The sequence below is a fragment of the Symphalangus syndactylus genome, chromosome 13 (genome assembly GCF_028878055.3).
Source record: "Symphalangus syndactylus isolate Jambi chromosome 13, NHGRI_mSymSyn1-v2.1_pri, whole genome shotgun sequence".
Lineage (NCBI taxonomy): Eukaryota > Metazoa > Chordata > Mammalia > Primates > Hylobatidae > Symphalangus > Symphalangus syndactylus.
Genome location: NC_072435.2, coordinates 33,766,578 through 33,785,491, shown reverse-complemented (window position 1 = coordinate 33,785,491; position 18,914 = coordinate 33,766,578). Strand labels below are relative to the sequence as shown.

General features: G+C 46.9%; 1 protein-coding gene and 1 pseudogene across 8 annotated transcripts; one reads left to right on the top strand and one right to left on the bottom strand.

Annotated features, from left to right (window-relative positions):
* The first annotated feature begins 10,069 nt into the window (after nucleotides 1-10,069).
* Nucleotides 10,070-17,407, top strand: LOC129461243 (CD209 antigen). 8 transcript variants are annotated; one of them, XM_055240259.1, is made up of 7 exons: nucleotides 10,070-10,138; nucleotides 10,239-10,298; nucleotides 10,907-10,978; nucleotides 11,354-11,440; nucleotides 12,280-12,431; nucleotides 13,147-13,259; nucleotides 14,123-17,407. In XM_055240259.1, the coding sequence occupies exons 1-7, from the start codon at nucleotides 10,093-10,095 to the stop codon at nucleotides 14,322-14,324; spliced, it is 732 nt and encodes a 243-aa protein (XP_055096234.1). In that variant the 5' UTR covers nucleotides 10,070-10,092; the 3' UTR covers nucleotides 14,325-17,407. The 8 variants fall into 8 exon arrangements, with proteins under 8 accessions (XP_055096234.1, XP_055096232.1, XP_055096229.1 ...); XM_055240257.2 differs by having other exon boundaries at nucleotides 10,093-10,138; nucleotides 11,354-11,647; nucleotides 14,123-14,365; XM_055240254.2 differs by having other exon boundaries at nucleotides 10,093-10,138; nucleotides 11,354-11,854; nucleotides 14,123-14,365.
* On the bottom strand, nucleotides 15,217-16,938 carry LOC129461239 (U2 small nuclear ribonucleoprotein auxiliary factor 35 kDa subunit-related protein 2-like; annotated as a pseudogene).
* Nucleotides 17,408-18,914: the final 1,507 nt, after the last annotated feature.

Here is an 18,914-nt window from a genome sequence, read left to right as displayed (position 1 = left end):
CATTACCCTTCTGCACTGCCGTAGTAGAGGTTCTCCATGAGGGCTCTGCCCCTGCAGCAAACTTCTGCCTGTACATCCAGGTGTTTCAATACACCCTCTGAAATCTAGGTGAAGGTTCCCAAACCTCAATTCTTGACTTCTGTGCACCCATAGGCCCACAGCCCATGTGTAAGTCACCAAGGCATGGGGTTTGCACCCTTTGAAAGCAATGGCCTAAGCTGTACCTTGGCCCCTTTTAGCCACAGCTGGGGCTGAAGCAGCTGGGATGCAAGGCAGCATGTCCCAAGGTTGCATAGAACAGGGGGTCCCTGGGCCCAGCCCATGAAACCATTTTTTCCTCCTAGGCATCCAGGACTTTGATGGGAGGGGCTGCTGTGAAGGTCTCCAACGTGCCCTAGAGATATTTTGCCCATTGTCTTGGTGATTAATGTTCAGCTCATTACTTTTGCAAATTTCTTCAGCCAGCTTGAATTTCTCCCTAGAAAATGGAGTTTTCTTTTCTGTCACATCACTGGGCTGCAAATGTTTCAAACTTTAATGCTCTGCTTCCTCTTGTATGCTTTGCCACTTAGAAATTTCTTCCACTAGATACCATAAATAATCTTTCTCAAGTTCAAAGTTCCACAGATCTCTAGGGCAGGGGCAAAATGCTGCCAGTCTCTTTGCATAGCAAGAGTCATCATTACCCCTGTTCCCAAAAAGTTCCCCATATTCATCTGAGACCATGTCAACCTGGACTTCATTGTCCATATCACTATCAGCATTTTGGTCAAAGCCATTCAACAAGTCTCTGGGAATTTCCAAACTTTTCCACATCTTCCTGTCTTCTGAGCCCTCCAAGTTTCTAGGAAGATTCAAACTTCCCACATTTCCTGTCTTCTTCTGAGACCTCCAAACAGTTCCAACTTCTGCCTGTTACCCAGTTCCACATTTGCTTCCACATTTTGAGGTATCTTTGTAGCAGCACCCCAGTCTCTGCAGTAACAATTTACTGTATTAGTCTGTTCTCATGCTGCTAATAATGACATACCCAAGACTGAGTTATTTATAAAGAAAAGAGGTTTAATTGACTCACAGTTCAGCATGGCTGGGGAGGCCTCAGGAAACTTACAATCATGGTGGAAGGGGAAGCAAACACATCCTTCTTCACATGGCGGAAAGAAAGAGAATGAATGCTGAGCAAAGGAGGAGGCCCCTTATAAAAGCATCAGACCTCATGAGAACTCACTCACTATCATGAGAACAGCATGGTGGAAACTGCCCCCATGATTCAGTTATCTTTACCTGGTCCCTCCCATGACACATGGGGACTATGGGAACTACAATTCAAGATGAGATTTGGGTGGGCACACAGCCAAACTATATCAAATACTATACCCAGTAAAGTTATTCTTCAAGAATGAAGGAGAAATAAAGACTTTCTCAGACAAGCAAAACCAGAAGGAATTCATCATCACTAGACCAGCCCTACAAGAAATAATTAAGAAAGTCCTGCACCTAGAAGTGAAAGGACAATATCCACCATCATGAAAACACACAAAAGTATAAAACTCATTGGTAGAGCAAAACACAAATGAAGATTTCTTCTCAAGTGTTACCACTACAGAAAACAACCAAACCACAATGACAAACAATAAGAGAGAAAGAAAGGAGCAAAAGATATACAAACCAACCAGGAAACAATTAACAAAAGGAAAGGAATAAGTCCTCAGACATTAGTAATAACCTGGAATGTAAATGGATTAAATTTTCCACCTAAAAGATATAGAGTGGCTGAATGAATTTTTTAAAAAGACCCAACTATATGCTGTCTATAAGAAACTCACTTCACCTGTAAAGACACGTATATACTCAGGAGGAGGCTGAAGCAGGATGATTGCTTGAGGTCAGGAGTTTAAGACCTGTCTGGGCTACATGGTAAGACTGCATCTCTAAAAAAAATTTTTGTAAAGCTAGCCAGGTATGATAACATGTGTCTATAGTCTGAACTACTCAAGGGGCTGAGGCAGGAGGATTGCTTGAGCCCAGGGGTTTGAGGGTGCAATGAGCTATGATTGTGCCTGGGAACAGCCACTGCACTCCAGCCTAGGCAACAGAGTGAGACCCCATCTCTTAAAAAAAAAACAAAACACATATGGACTAAAAGTGAAGGGATGATAAAAGAAATTCTAACAAATGGAAACAAAAAGTGAGCAGGAGTAGCTATACTTATATCAGATAAAGCAGACTTTAAGTCAAAGGCAGTAAAAATAGGCAAAGAAGGTCATTATATAATGATAAAGGGATTGATTCAGCAAAAGGATATAACAATTTTAAATATACGTGTACCCAACACCAAAGCCCCAGATATATAAAGGAAATCTTATTAGATCTAAAGGGAGAGATAGACTTCAATACAATAATAGTTTGGGGCTTCAACACCCCACTTTCAGCACCAGACAGATAATCTAGACAGAAAAATCAACAAAGAAACATCAGATTTAAACTACACTTTAGACCAAATGGACCTAACAGATATTTGCAGAATATTTCATCCAACAGCTGCAGCACACACATTCTTCTCATCAGCACATGGAACATACTCCAGAATAGGCCACATGTTGGGCCACAACACATTTTTTACAAAATCAAAATTATATCAAATATCTTCTCAGACCACAGTGGAGTAAAACCACAAATTAATAACAAGAGGAACTCTGGAAACTGTACAAATACATGGAAATTAAACCATATGCTCCTGAACAACCACTGGGTCAATGAAGACCTTAAGAAATAAATAAAATTTCTTGAAACAAATAAAAATGGACAACAGAGCATACCAAAATCTATGGGATACAATAAAAGCAATGCTAAAAGGAAAGTGTAGAGCAATAAATGCCTACATCAGGGCCAGGCGTGGTGGCTCACACCAGTAATCCCAGCACTTTGGGAGGCCAAGGTGGGAGGCTTGCTTGAGCCCAGGAGTTCAAGACCAGCCTAGGCAACATAGTGAGACCCTGTCTTAAAAACAAAAAAACACACAAAATGCCTACATCAAAAAAGTAGAAAAATTTCAAATAAACAACCTAGGAATACACCTCAAGGAACTAGGAATGTAAAACCCAGACAACCCAAAATTAGATGGAAGGAAATAACACAAATCAGAATAGAACTAAATGAAATAAAGACTAAAAAAACAAAAACAAAAACAGAGGATCAGCAAAAGGAAATTTTTTTTAAAGATAATCAAAATTGATAAACCACTATCTAGACTAACCAAGAAAAAAAAGAGATAAGGCCCAAATAAACAAAATCAGAAATGAAAAGGAGATATTACGATTGAAACCACACAAATACACAGAAAAAAAAAATCATCAGAGACTATTATGAACGACTATATGCTAACCAAATTAGAATACCTAGAGGAAATGGATAAATTCCTGGACAACCTACCAAGATTTAAACAGGAAGAAATAGAAAACCTGAAACAGAGCAACAATGAGTAATGAGACTGAATCAAAGTAAAATGCCTCCCAACAAAGAAATGCCCAGGGCTGGATGGCTTCGCTGCTAAATTCTACCAAACTTATAAAGAACTAACATAAATTCTCAAACTAATCCAAAAAATTGAACAGGAAGGAATTCTTCCTAACTCATCCTACAGGGCCCACGTTACACCAAGACTAAAACTAGACAATTACACAATAAAACAGAAAACAGTCTTGCTTTCAATCGTTTTGAGTATATACCCAGAAGTGGGATTGCTGGATTATATGTAATGAAATTTTTATTTCTATTTTTTAGGAATTGCCATACTGTTTTCTGTAGTGACTGCACCATTTTACATTCCCACCAACAATGCACAAGGGTTCCAGTTTCTCCACATCCTTGCCATTATTTGTTATGTTATTATTTTTTGTAGTAGTCATTCTAGTGGGTGTGAGGTGGTATCTCATTGTGGTTTTAATTTGCATTTCCTGAATGATTAGTGATGTTGAGCATCTTTTCACGTGCTCCTTGGCCACTTGTATACCTTCTTTGGAAAAATGTTTAGTCAAATCCTTTGCCCATTTTTAATTGGGTTGTTTTTCCGTTGTTGATCTGTACTTTTGCTCGTCTTTAAACTAGGTTTGTTGTTTTCTTACTGTTGGGTTTTAGGAGTTCTTTACTTACTTTGAATATGAGTCTCTTGTCTTTTGAGATTGGTTCTTGCTCTGTTTCCCAGGTTGAAGCTCACTGGCACCATCATAGCTCACTGCAGCCTTGACCTCCTGAGCTTAAGCAATCTCCCACCTCAGCTGCCCAAGTAGCTGGGACTATAGGTGTGCACCACCATGTTTGGCTAATTTTTAAAATTATTTGTAAAGACAAGATCTTACGGTGCTACCCAGGCTGGATGATTTCTTTATATATGTCTTGCAAATATTTTTGCAAGTTTGTGGATTTTCTTTTCATTTGTCTTGATTTCAATGGGGATGCTTCTAAAATTTCTCCAGTAGAAATGGTGTTTGCTGTGGGTTCTTGATGGATACCACAACCACGTTAAGGATATTTCCTTCTACTCTTAGTTGATGAAGACTTTTAAAAACGTAAATCACGAGTCACTGTTGAGTTTCACGGAACACTTTTATTTGATCTATTGTGATACTTATGTAGGTTTTCTACTTTAAATTGTTTATTTGATTTATTATTATTACTATTATCACTTGAGATGGAGTCTCACTCTGTAGCCCAAATTGGAGTGCAATGGCACAATCTCGGCTCACTGCAACCTCTGCCTTTCAGGTTAAGCGATTCTCCTGCCTCAGCCTCCCAAGTAGCTGGGATTATAGGCATGTGCCACTGTGCCAGCTAATTTTCGTGTTTTTAGTATAGATAGGGTTTCACCATGTTAGCTAGACTGGTCTTGAACTCCTGACCTCAGGTGATCCACTCACCTCAGCCTCCCAAAGTGCTGGGATTACAGATGTGAGCCACCATGCCCGGATGGTAGGCTATTATTAATAGATTTTCTGATGCCGTCCATGTGTTTGTCAAAAAACTTTATTTGATCATAATGTTGTATAGGGAGAAACATGACAAACAGTACCTCAGCTAAGTTATCAAGCTTGGCTGATGATAAGTAATAAGTAATATCCATGATAAGTAATATCATGCAATAAACAAAAACAAAAAACTAAAACTGTAAATAAAACATACATTTCAAGTGAAATAAAATAAAATAAATGGCCGATGGAAAAATAAAATGATATTAGAGGACAAAGGACCAAGAAAAGGGGTAATAAGAACGTAGTTGGGCCAGGCACAGTGGCTCACGCCTGTAATCCCAGCACTTTGGGAGGCCGAGGCTGGTGGATCACAAGGTCAGGAAATCGAGACCATCCTGGCTAATACGGTGAAACCCCGTCTCTACTAAAAATACAAAAAATTAGCCGGGCATGGTGGTGGGCGCCTGTAGTCCCAGCTACTCGGGAGGCTGAGGCAGGAGAATGGCATGAACCCGGGAGGTGGAGCTTGCAGTGAGCTGAGGTCGCGCCACTGCACTCCAGCCTGGGTGACAGAGCAAGACTCCGACTCAAAAAAAGAAAGAAAGGAAAAAAAAGAACGTAGTTGGTCAGATGTGCTACGGGGACTTTGAATTGACTATCTAGCCAAAAGTCTTATTTCCTGGCTCACACAATACTGTGGAGGCGGGGGCAAAGGGGACACTCACCTGTCTCCAGGAGACAAAATGGCACTGACTGGTCTCCAACTTAGGGCGTGGGTGAAGGTCTCCTCCACCAAGGCCAGGTCCCCAAGTTTCCCAGCTTGGGCCAGCTCAGCTGTCACAGGGTACCAGTAGCCTATTGGCCTGCTGGTCAGAGTGGCTGGTCCCACGTTACATGACACTACAGCCGGATGTTCCTCTGCTCAGCTCGCTTGCCTGCTAGGGAAGATGATGGTTCTTAAAAGAGTCCTTGGTTAGTGTTACAGCTCTGCAGTTTTGATTACCGTAGTGCTGATGGCTGTCTTGCTGTCTCTCGTCAACTGCTGCCTCTCTGTCTCACCCATCATCATCCTGCCGACTGCTGACCACCACCTGACATGGTTTGGGTGTGTCCCTACCCAAATCTCATCTTGAATTGTAGCTCCCATCATTCCCTCGTGTTGCAGGAGGAACCCAATGGGAGATCATTGAATCATGGGGGCAGTTTCTTCCACACTGTTTTCATGGTAGTGAGTCAGTCTCATGAGACCTGATGGTTTTATAAGGGGAAACCCCTTTCGCTTGGCTGTCTCATTCGTTCTTGTCTGCTGTGATGTAAGACTTACCTTTTGCCTTCCACCGTGATTGTGAGGCCTCCCTAGCCATACGGAACTGCCCATTAAACCTCTTTTTCTTTCTTTCTTTCTTTCCTTTTTTTTTTTTTTTTTTTTACAATCCAGAGGTCTTTTATTTTTTTAACACCTCTGATGCCATGAATTCATAGGGAAGAGTTTCCAGCAGCTCAGCCTCCTTCCCATTGGTTCTCACAAAGCATGCTTCTCTGGGTGGAGCAGGCTGGTGCTTCAGTTGAACCCAAGTACCTTTCTCTTTGGCTTCTTTCTGTTTCTGATTATTTTCCTTCACACATTTCAGGAAGCTATCTCAGCTCTTAGCGTGCTTAATGCGCTCAATACACACATTAATTCTCTCGGCATGAATCTTGCCCTTAACTTGTTTGTTTACAGCAATGCCAACAGCATGCTGGGTAACATTGTAGACTCTTCCAGTTTTGCCATGGTAACCCTTGTGGGCCATTCCTTTTTGAACAGTACCCATTCCCTTGATGTCTACAATATCACCTTTCTTACAGATTCGCATATACATGGCCAAAGGAACAACTCTATGCTTTCTAAAAGGCCTAGAGAACATATATCGGGTGCCTCTCCTCTTTCCCTTTGCATTTGTCATTTTGGCAAATTACTGGAAGATGGTGGTTACTGCCAAAAGGCACCTCTTTTTCTTACAAATTGCCCAGTTTCAGGTACGTCTTTATCAGCAGCATGAAAACAGACTAATACACCACCTCTCTGTCTTTCTTTCTTTGCCACCACTCCACCACTCTCTGATCACCACCTCTCTGTCCCACTGACCTATCACCGATGGGCACCTCTTGCCACCTTACCCGTTGCCGTCTTGCTGTCTTGCCATCCCTTGCTGTTTCACCTCTCTGCCAATCACCAATTGCCACTGTCTCTGCTGTCTTACTAATTCTTCAGTGATCCCCAGTGTCTCGCTGTCTCACTGCTGATCACCATCGGCAGTGCTGCACCAGTCACTGCCTCTTGCTCACTGTCTTTGTCCCTTCATGGTCACCAAATGTTGCAGGACAGGTGAACCCCAAAATGGGGCTTAGCCAGGGAGGGTTCTTGGCTTCGCTCTGGAAAGAATTCAAGGGTAAGCCAGTGATGTTTGACAGAGTTTTTTTTTTTTTTTTTTGAGACAGAGTTTCACTCTTGTTGTCCAGGCTGGAAGGCAATGGCACGATCTTGGCTCACTGCAACCTCTGCCTCCCAGGTTCAAGCGATTCTCCTGCCTCAGCCTCCTGAGTAGCTGGGATTACAGGCATCAGCCACCATGACTGGCTAATTTTGTATTTTTGTATTTTTAGTAGAGACAGGGTTTCTCCATGTTGGTCAGACTAGTCTTGAACTCCTGACCTCAGGTAATCTGCCTGCCTTGGCCTCCCAAAGTGCTGGGATTACAGGCATGAGCCACCTTTTGTTTGTTTGTTTGTTTGTTTGTTTTTGACATGGAGTCTCACTCTGTCGCCCAGGCTGGATTGCAGTATTGCAATCTTGGCTCACTGCAACCTCCACCTCCCAGGTTCAAGTGATTCTCCTGCCTCAGCCTCCCGAGTAGCTGGGATTACAGGCATCAGACACCATGCCTAGCTAATTTTGTATTTTTAGTAGAGACAGGGTTTTACCATGTTGCTCAGGCTGGTCTCGAACTCCTGACCTCAGGTGATCTGCCCGCCTCAGCCTCCCAAAGTGCTGGGATTACAGGCTTGAGCCACTGTTTTTTGTTTGTTTGTTTGTTTTTGAGATGGAGTCTCACTCTCTTGCCCAGGCTGGAGTGCAGTGTCACAATCTCGGCTCACTGCAACCTCTGCGTCCCAGGTTCAAGCAATTCTTCCACCTCAGCCCCCTGAGTAGCTGGGACTACAGACACGTGCCACGTCGCCTGGCTAATTTTTTGGTATTTTTAAAAGAGATGGGGTTTCACCATGTAGCCAGGAGGGTCTTGAACTCCTGACCTTGTGATCTGCCCACCTCGGCCTCCCAAAGTGTTATTACAGGTGTGAGCCACCATACCTGGCCTTAGACAGATATTTTTTATGTAATGATACTGCTCCTTGTGAAGCAGGGCTAACTCATAGGCAGTGCACCCAGAGTCAACAACATACAAGCTCTTGGCAACTGTAGTTATGCTCATGTCAACTCGCTTTCAGTTATATGTCAGTTAAGGGGTGGGTCAATGCAAATTGAGGGGCAGGTTCTTTAGAAGTTTTTAGGAAAAGGGCAATGATGTCCAGGTTGTTTCCATGGAAACAGGTGGGAACTTCTGGGTCGTTGCCATGGCATAGGTAAACAGTGATGGCACTGGTGGGAGTATCTTATGCCCACGAGCAATGAGGCAGCCAGGGATTGCTTTTGTTGCCATCTGCTGGTTCCTGCTGGTTTCTTCACATCATCTCATCTGGACCAGATTCTGTATGGGTCTGCAGGGTTGTGGCCAGAAAAAAAGTTCTGCCAGTTTCCTACCTCATTACCATGTGAAATGTTACCATTAGGAGAAACTGGGTTCACATTAGGGATCCCTAGGTGAGGGATTATATATGGGAAATCTCTTTCCTACATTTGCAACTTTGCTATAAACCCAAAATTATTCTAAAATTAAAAAATTTTGAAAAAGAATACAAAGTAAAGATCAGGTCAAAAACCACTATTTGATTATGATACATGTATGTATTTTCCATCTTTAAATTGAGATTTAACACATGTGGTAAATGCGCATCTCTATGATCAAAATATAGAATATTTCCAGCATACAGAAACCCCACTGTCAATCTCCACCTGCTCCTTCCTGATAATTCCCATTCTGAGTCTCCTTCAAAGGTTAGTTCTGCCTGTTCTCAAAATTCACATAAAATCAAATCTAACAGTGTGTACTCACTCTGTCTGGGTCCTTCTACTGTTTTGTGAGATTTATCTATGTTATTAAATGTATCAGTACTTTGCTTTTTCGTTGCTGTATAGTATTCCAATCTTTGAATATGCCATTATATTTTTTATCATTCACCTGCTGGTGGGCACGGGGTTGTTTCAATTTCAGATCATTCTAAATAAAGCTGCTATGGATCTTTTCTTTCCTCTTTGATACTATTTCACTCTTTGGTTAACAGCATGCACTGTGGAGGCAGACTGGGTTCAAGTCTCAGCCCCACCATTTACCAGCTGTGTGACCTTGGGCCAGTTAGCTAACCTTGCAGTGCCTCCTCAGTTTCCCCATCTGTATAATGGAGGTCACATGATCTACTGAAGGGTAGGAACATTAAATGAATGAGTTTATAAAGCTGTTGGAAAAGTACCTGACTACCCTAGGCATTAAATAAACAAGCAATTATGATTCTGCCCCAACTCTCAAAGTCAGCAGGAATTCCCAAAAATGAGGACAGCAGCAGCTCACAGCAGGAAAGCCAGGAGTTCACAGGGGACAGTGCTTCCAGGAACTGGGGGTGCTACCTGCCCACCCTTGCTCTAGGTGGAGGGGGTGTAACACGGTGGCTTTATCTTGCAATTTATCAGATTTCGTTAAAAGCATCCCACTGCTCAACCATCCATGAGTGGATGAGTCCTTCTCCCTGTCAACCTCAGACCGTCCCCCACCCCCTCCCTGAAATTCTTGAAAGATCCAGCCCATCTCATGCTCTGATCCCTTCCACTAGCCTTTTGGGTGACAGATCCCTACCCAACTTCCTGTTTCTCTTCCTGTGGGAGACTAGATTTAGGAAGTAAAGATCACAGGGTGGGAAATAAAAGCTGCGGCCCCCAGGAGTTCTGGACACTGGGGGAGAGTGGGGCGACATGAGTGACTCCAAGGAACCAAGTGTGCAGCAGCTGGGCCTCCTGGGTGAGGCTGGGTTGGGACGCTGGGATTCTGGGAAGGGGGAAGGGATGGCCAGCCATGGCCTCAGCCTGCCCAGGCTCTGATTTCACGTCTATCCATTCAGAGGAAGAACAGCTGAGAGGCCTTGGATTCCGACAGACTCGAGGCTACAAGAGCTTAGCAGGTAGAGAGGAGTTAGCAGCTTGGGAGGAGAGACGAGAGACTCCTGGACTCCTGGGTCCTGAGGAGCTGGACGCTGGGGCCTGGACTCTTGGGTCCTGGGGATGTGGGGCTGGGGGGCTGGACTCCTGGGACCTGAGGAGGTTGAGTTTGGGGCCTGAATTCCTGGTTCCTTCCTCCTGGGAAGGTGGAGGCTGGGGCCAAGACTTCTGGGTTCTGGGGAGGTAGAAGTTGAAGCTTGAGTTCCTGGGTCCTGGGGAGGTAGGGGCCTGGGCCTGGACTCCTGGGTCACGGGGAGGTGGGGACTTGGGCCTGGGTTCCTGGGACCTGGGGATGTAGGGGCTGGGACCCAGATTCTTGGGTCTTGGGGAGGTGGGAGCAGGTACCTGGGTTCCTGGGTCCTGGGGAGGTGGGGGCTGGGCGCCTGGGTTCCAAGGACCTGGGAATGTAGAGGCTGGGGCCTGGATTCCTGGGTCCTGGGGAGGTTAGAGCTAGGGCCTGGATTCCCAGGTGTTGGAGTGGAGGGGGCTGGGGCTGGGGTTCCTGGTCCGCTCTCCCTGGGCCAGGCTCAGGTGGGGACACTGGCAGGCTGACGCATGTATCCTCTCTCAGGGTGTCTTGGCCATGGCCCCCTGGTGCTGCAACTCCTCTCCTTCACACTCTTGGCTGGGCTCCTTATCCAAGGTCAGGGGCAGGTTCTGACAGTCTGGGGTCCCCAGGCCTGGCTTTTGGCTGTGGACACAACCTGGGGCTGCCGGATCTGGGAGGGAGGGGGGACTGAGAGCCAAGATGTTGACCCTGGGGGTCTGTAGGGGCCTCTCCCACTGCCCCTCCCCACTCTAGGGCAGGACAGGAGAGGGAGGAGGAGGAGGAGGGGAAGAACCTGGCTCTCCTTGGCCTTCTGTGCTGCTTTCTCTGGGTGTCAGTTTTCCTCATCTTCAAAGGGGATTAACCGAAACCTTGGCTCTCACAAATGATGTCTCTATGGGGCTCAGTTCAGGGCTTGGCACACAGTAGGTGTTTAGTAATTGCAGTTCCTTTTTTTTTTTTTTGGCCCAGTGTCCAAGTTTCCCAGCTCCATAAGTCAGGAACAATCCAAGCAAGACGCGATCTACCAGAACCTGACCCAGCTTAAAGCTGCAGTGGGTGAGCTCTCAGAGAAATCCAAGCTGCAGGAGATCTACCAGGAGCTGACCCGGCTAAAGGCTGCAGTGGGTGAGCTTCCAGAGAAATCTCAGCAGCAGGAGATCTACCAGGAGCTGACCCGGCTGAAGGCTGCAGTGGGTGAGCTTCCAGAGAAATCTACGCAGCAGGAGATCTACCAGGAGCTGACCCGGCTGAAGGCTACAATCGGTGAGTTGCCAGAGCAGTCTAAGCTGCAGGAGATCCACCAGGAGCTGACCCAGCTGAAGGCTGCAGTGGGTGAGCTTCCAGAGAAATCTAAGCAGCAGGAGATCTACCAGGAGCTGACCCAGCTGAAGGCTGCAGTGGGTGAGCTTCCAGAGAAATCTAAGCAGCAGGAGATCTACCGGGAGCTGACCCGGCTGAAGGCTGCAGTGGGTGAGTTCCTGGAACCAGGGCTCCTTGGGCCTGAGATGGTCGTTGTGTGGTGTGAATTTGCTTGAGTCACTGACCCTGCCTGAGCGAGTTTCTTCATCTGTGAAATGAGAACACAGGGTAACTGTGATCATTGCACTCAGTGTTCACAGTGGGCCGGGTACACAGTAGGCACTCAGTTAAGCCAGTCTCGTGCCTTCTGTCCTGAGTTCTAAAGCCCTGACTTCTCCTAGTCTGGAGGAGATGGGGCCAGGACTCCCGGGTTCTCATGGGGATGGGGGAGGGTCTCAGGAAGTGGGAAGGGGAATGGTCCACCCAGCGTGGACAGTCAAGGAAGGGACCTGATTCTCAAGACCTTGAAGGCTGGGCAGATACAGGAATATGGACGACCTAATCTAAGCCCAGCCCTGACCAGCCTCCCCCAACAGAACGCCTGTGCCGCCCCTGTCCCTGGGAATGGACATTCTTCCAGGGAAACTGTTACTTCATGTCTAACTCCCAGCGGGACTGGCAAGACTCCGTCACCGCCTGCCAGGAAGTGGGGGCCCAGCTCGTCATAATCAAAAGTGCTGAGGAGCAGGTACACCTGGTGGGGGTCCCCGTCCTGGCCTGGGGCATGGCTTCTGGCCAACCGGGGAGGAGGTGCTCAGAGAGGACTTTGCAGAAGAGGGGTTTTGCTCCACTTGGAAAGATGGGAGGAGAAGGATATGAATGAAGGATTCTCAAGTACCCTTAGAGCAGATACAAACCGAATCTGAACATGTGTGAATGCTCCGGAAAAGAACATCAAATGTAAGCAAACCCCTGTGGCATGCTGCAAGCGGTTAACAACCAGCTCTCTGGGGGAAGAAGTCCTGATGTGTCTCGTGTTTGCCAATTTCCCTGGTGTAAATATTCCCATGGTGGCTGATTTCAAGCTGTTGATGTGATGTCACTCAGTGCAGAGCTGAAAGGAGATGTGCACGACCAGCAATTAGGGAATGAATCTGGCTCCAATACATTAAGCCCAGTTATGAATAAATGGGTGTGGACATGCACAGTACCTGTGAAATGGATAAACATGCAGTATTAGTGGGACTGTGAGGAGAGGCCAGCTGTGCATGGATGTGTGCACGTCAGGACACATGTGCCGCGGGATACACATGTGAGGGGGACTCAGACACGAGGGTCTTAGGACCTAGTACACCAGAAGGCTGTAGGTTAGCCTACAAGCAGAACTTCCTGCCAAGAGATGGGGAGACAGAGCCTGGAAAATGGGAAGCAGAGCTCCCTCTGACTCCTCCTCTACCCTCCAGAACTTCCTACAGCTGCAGTCTTCCAGAAGTAACCGCTTCGCCTGGATGGGACTTTCAGACGTAAATCAGGAAGGCACATGGCAATGGGTGGACGGCTCCCCTCTGTCGCCCAGGTAGATCTCAGAAGGGGCACCCTATCCACTGGGGCTGGAATTGTGAAACTCTGACTTGAACTTTCCCTGGGGATCCTCCCCAACTCCCTGACACCCTAGACCCAAGAATCGGGGTTTTACTGAGTTGAGGAAGGTGGTCTTCATATCCCCCTGCAGACAGCATGGCAGGTGCCTAGAATTCCACCAGCAGAGCTGCAGGAAGAGCTTACCCCGTGGGTGGGTGTGTTAAAATATAGTGTATTAATAGGAAGTCTGAGGTCCAGTAAGGCCACCAGCTCAGGAGACACTTGCCATTGTGAGTAGCTTCTCATATACACAGATCCCTAGAGAGAGGACACATACAGCTGGGGGCCACCTGGGGAAGCACCAGGGTCTGTTATGAGGCAGAGTGGTGGGGAGGGGGGACTGTGGGCCAGAGCCTTTATTATGGTTTCTATGGAAAGGAAAGGTCAAGGCCAGGTGAACAGGCTTAGGATTGGGAAGTATGAAGCATTTTTTGGGCTCTGGGGCACAGGGGCTGCCCCTCGCTGTCTGACACCTGGCCTTGGGGTGATTAGCACAGGATAGTGGCTTGGAGTACAAGAGCCCAGTAAGGCAGGTGGCCAGGGGTGTGGACTCCAGATTGGTTGGTTCGTATTTGAAAATCACACCCTCAATAGGTAGAGTCCACCCAAGGACAGGTTGTGAGAAGAGAGGCAGGAACTCAAGGCATCGTGAGTCAGGCATATTATCAGGTATGCAGAGGGATTCAAGTCCAGCATACACACGCAGGGCAGATGTTAAGGCGTCAAGATGACAGAAGGTAGAAACACAGCTCATGTAGCTGGGGGGGCAGAGGCTCACATTCCGCATGGGCTTTGCAGCTTCAAGCACTATTGGAACAGAGGAGAGCCCAACAACATTGGGGAGGAAGACTGCGCGGAATTTAGTGGCAATGGCTGGAATGATGACAAATGTAATCATGCCAAATTCTGGATCTGCAAAATGTCCGCAGCCTCCTGCTCCAGGGATGAAGAACAGTTTCTTTCTCCAGCCCCTGCCACCCCAAACCCCCCTCCTGCATAGCAGAACTTCACCCACTTTTAAGCTACAGTTCCTTCTCTCCATCCTTCGACCTTCACAAAATCTCTGGGACTGTTCTCCGTCAGATTCTTCCTCCTTTAGAAGGCTGGGTCCCATTCTGTCCTTCTTGTCATGCCTCCACGTTCCCCTGGTGTAGAGCTTGTTTTTCTGGCCCATCCTTGGAGCTTTATGAGTGAGCTGGTGTGGGATGCCTTTGGGGGTGGACTTGTGTTCCAAGAATTCACTTTCTCTTCCTTTTGGAGATTAGGATATTTGGGTTGCCACGTGTAGCTGCTATGTCCCCTGGGGGGTTATCTCATACATGCAAACCTACCATCTGTTCAACTTCCACCTACCACCTCCTGCGCCCCTTTGACTGGGGACTTACTGGTTGTAAGAGCTCATTTTGCAGGCTGGAGGCAGCAGGGAATTAATTCCCCAGTCTACCAATGGCACCCAGAGAGGGCAGGGAGGCTCCACGCAACCCCTTCCACCCCCACATCTTCCTTTGTCTTATACATGGCTTCCATTTGGCTGTTTCTAAGTTGTATTCTTTATTTTATTATTATTATTACTATTTTTCGAGATGGAGTTTCACTCTTGTTGCTCAGGCGGGAGTGCCATGGCGCGATCTTGGCTCACTGCAACCTCTGCCTCTCGGGTTCAAGTGATTCTCCTGCCTCAGCCTCACGAGTAGCTGGGATTACAGGCAGGCGCCACCAGGCCCGGCTAATTTTTTGTATTCTTAGTACAGACAGGGTTTCTCCATGTTGGTCAGGCTGGTCTTAAACTCCCGACCTCAGATGATCTGCCCGCCTCGGCCTCCCAAAGTGCTGGGATTACAGGTGTGAGCCACCGCGCCCGGCCTATTATTTTTTGTAAGAATAAAACAGGTTTATTTGGATTTGGGACTCCGAACAGTTCTGTCTCTACTACCTGATCTCTTCCTGCCACGACTTTGGGACCTAGGGGAACTTTGGCTCTGGCTGTGATGGCTCCTGCGGTTCTGGCTCCGGCTGCACTGGCCCCCTGCTGCAGTCACTATTTCTTCCTCTACTTGGTGAATTGTGCCTCTCCCGGCTCTTTGACGTGTGCTCGTGAGATTTCTTCCTTTTACTTTCGGATTCCCCATTTCTTTTGTAGGAATGGTCTGGACTAGGGTTTCTCCTTCCCCGCAGCCTGTAGTATTCGTCGTGGTGGCCCATCCTCTCCCTCCTCTTGGAGCTCTTGCCAAAGGAGGAGCCATTCAGATCTGGAGACAAGCAGAGGTCTCTATTGGATTTCTCAACACCTGAAGAAAGTGCAGTGTCTTCCTCTTGGACATTGTTGTATTTCAAATAAACCACAAGTCACCATTTTGCACCGGGCCACTGGGCAGAATTCACACGGAAGCTGTCATCCCGCATACATACCATCGTCTGTTAAACAGAGAAAGAGCTGCTTGGCATTCTTCCAACTGGTACTGAACATATATACATTGCCCCTCAGGTGAGGTTCCAAGTTGCAACTGACCTTGAACTGAATCACTCTCCCCGTGTTATTTTTTAATTATTATTTTTTTTTAAAGATGGGGTCTTGCTCTGTCGCCAGGCTGGAGTGCAGTGCTGCGATCTAGGCTCACTGCAACCTCTGACTCCCGGGTTCAAGCGATTCTCTTGCCTCAGCCTCCCGAGTAACTGGGACTCTACTGAAAGTACAAAAATTAGCTGGGCGTGCACCACCGCACCCAGCTAATTCTTGTATTTTTGGCAGAGACGGGGTTTCAACATGTTGGCCAGGATGGTCTCAATCTCTTGACCTCGTGATTCATCCGCCTTGTCCTCCCAAAGTGCTGGGATTACAGGCCTGAGCCACTGCGCCCAGCCTCTCCCAGCCTCTGCCCGTTCTTGAACTCGGGCAGCACATCCTCACAGAAATCTAGGAACTGTTGGTAGGTTTTTTCCTCGCTGTACTCCAGGCTTGCGTCGGACTCATAGTCATCCCTCCTGCACTGCTCCATTCCAAACGTTGTAAACATGCTCTTAATAAGAAGCATAGGACCGGATGTTGGGAAGTTATGTGAACATCTATCTCCAAATCTGCGAGCTCCTGTTTTACTGTAGAAAAGACAATTAACTTCATCCTTCTCCATGAGTCTGAAATCCAAGGGGGGCGGGTTCCGGGTTTTGCCATGTGGCGCCATTTTCCAACTCATTTTCAGCCTGATCCAGCATCTTCTGGACAACTTCCTGTTTTTCTTTCTTCTGTCGTTTCTGTTCCTCCTCTTCTCTCTCTTTCCTCTGCTGTTCTTCCCATTGTTCCTTTAACTTTCGCTCTTGTTCTTGCCGTTTTCTAGCCACCTCTTCCTTTTCCTTCTTTGTTCTGAATTCTTCTTGTGTCTCCTACTCTCTCAGCAGCCACTCCTCATGTAATCTTTGCCTCTCTCTTCCCCATAGCTTTTCTAGTTGTTGTTCTTCAATAAAAGTGTCCTCCTCCTTCTGTGAGAGTCCTGAATCCCTCAGTGGAGCAAGTTCCTGCCGGCGTTTCTTTCGTTTCTCCTTCTTCAGGGCGGCCCTGTACTTTCTGTGGCTTGGTTTCTCTGGAAATGTCACCTTCTCGGGTGCAGCCATCTTGCCGGCCCCGCACCGCCCCTCTAGTTGTATCCTTTATAATAAACTGGTAAACATTGTAACCGCAGATCCAGCCCAATCTGGTTCAACTTTGTGTAATAAAATGGCGAGTTGTTTTTCAGTTGTCGTGGACCCCCAGGTTGCAAGTTACGTACCCTGGGCATGCCCAGATGAACCAAGTGTGCAAATCCACGTGGAAGCTAAGTGCTCAGACCGAGGAACAGGGACTGAGTTAAGAAGTGGACACCACGTGGCATAATCTGTAATCCAATCAGATTGAGCCCTGGCATCACTCCACGGCGTGATCCAATCAGATCAAGCCTCCTGCATCCCCTCATTACAAGATCCAATCATATCATGCCTCACTACCCTCTGTGTATAAGATCTGCCCCAGCCCCCAGCTTGGAGAGACAGATTTGGGCCAGACTCCTGTGTCCTTGCTTGGCTGCCTTGCAATAAATTTTTCTCTCTACAAAACTCCAGTGCTTCTGTGTTTGGTTTTCCACTGTGAGCCAGGGAACTGACCCAATTTAGTTCGGTAACAACATAAGCTAAATGTTTTCCTGAGTTCCCTAAATCATTCTAGGAAATTACTGAACTTGAGATGGACTTATGGGAAGCCACAATTTTTTGCCAGCCTGGCAGAAGTGTGGGTGCACTGTCTTTGCATCTGGCATCTGAAGCGGGGTCAGTCTTTTGGAACCTAGCCCTTTAACTTGTGGAATGGGGTGCTAACTCCAGGAAGCTAGTGTTAGAGAATTTCTTCAGTGTAAATAAGACCCCACAAACATCACTTCCTTTCTACTGATGTTGACCCCAAAGATGCGCCTTCATAAACAGCTTGCAAGCTAAATTCCATCTTACTTAGAGTTGACCTTCAACAGGCAGAGGAACTGTGAGGCTTGTTCTGTGTCATCTCCCATAGACTCCCAGGGGGAATTGGGCCCAATTGCCCTTTTCAGCTCATTGGTGCCTTTGTATTGGGTTCCTTCCTTTCCCTACCTGCTCCTCTTCATTCTCCCCAGCCCCTGCCGGTGCTTCTTGGAATCTCTTCCCAGATAAGCTACTTATATCCAAATCCTTGTCTCAAGCTTTGCAGTGGGGGAAACCCAAGTCAAGCTTATGTTTTGATAACTACCGGGCATGGGTCTTTTTATGTGTGAGACAAGGTCTTGCTCTGTCACCCAGGCTGAAGTGCAGTGGTGCAATCATGGCTCACTGCAGCCTTGACCTCATGGGCTCCAGTGATCCTCCCACCTCAGCCTCCTGAGTAGCTGGGACCACACGTGTGCATCACCATATCTAGCTACTTTTTAAAAATTTTTTGTAGATACGGGGTCTCACTGTGTTGCCCATGCTGTTCTTAAACTCCCAGGCTCAACTCATCCCCTCAAGTGCTGAGTTTATAGGCATGAGCCGCTGTGGCCTGCCTGGTCATGGCTCTTCTCTATCAAAATGTTCTCAGGTATTCCTGTGCAATTTTTGGATGATTTTTGAAACTACTCTGGCTTTAAAGGTTTTCATTTACTTGTGGAATAAGTCACGTGTGCACACAGAACAAAAACGTATCAATCTCTACAGTGAAAACTAAAGCTCATTCTGTCCCCATCTTCCCATCTTAAGAGGTTACTGTCCCCACTTGTAGCTTTGCTATTTATTCCCAACTAAAGCATATAACCTCTTTATTATATTCCAAATAATGAGCTTGTCAAGTTTGTTTTAAAATCTGTTTGGAAATCCTTCAGTAGAATTTTGAAAATCTATCTGTGGAGTACGTGGAGCCCAAAGGACTTTTATTTTTATTTTTTGAGACAGAGTCTCACTATGTCGCCCAGGCTGGAGGGCAGTGGTGCGATCTCAGCTCCCTGCAGCCTCTGCCTCCCGGGTTCAAGCAGTTCTCCTGCCTCAGCCTCCTGAGTAGCTGGGATCACAGGCCCCCGCCACCACGCTCGGCAACTTTTTTGTATTTTTTGTAGAGACAAAG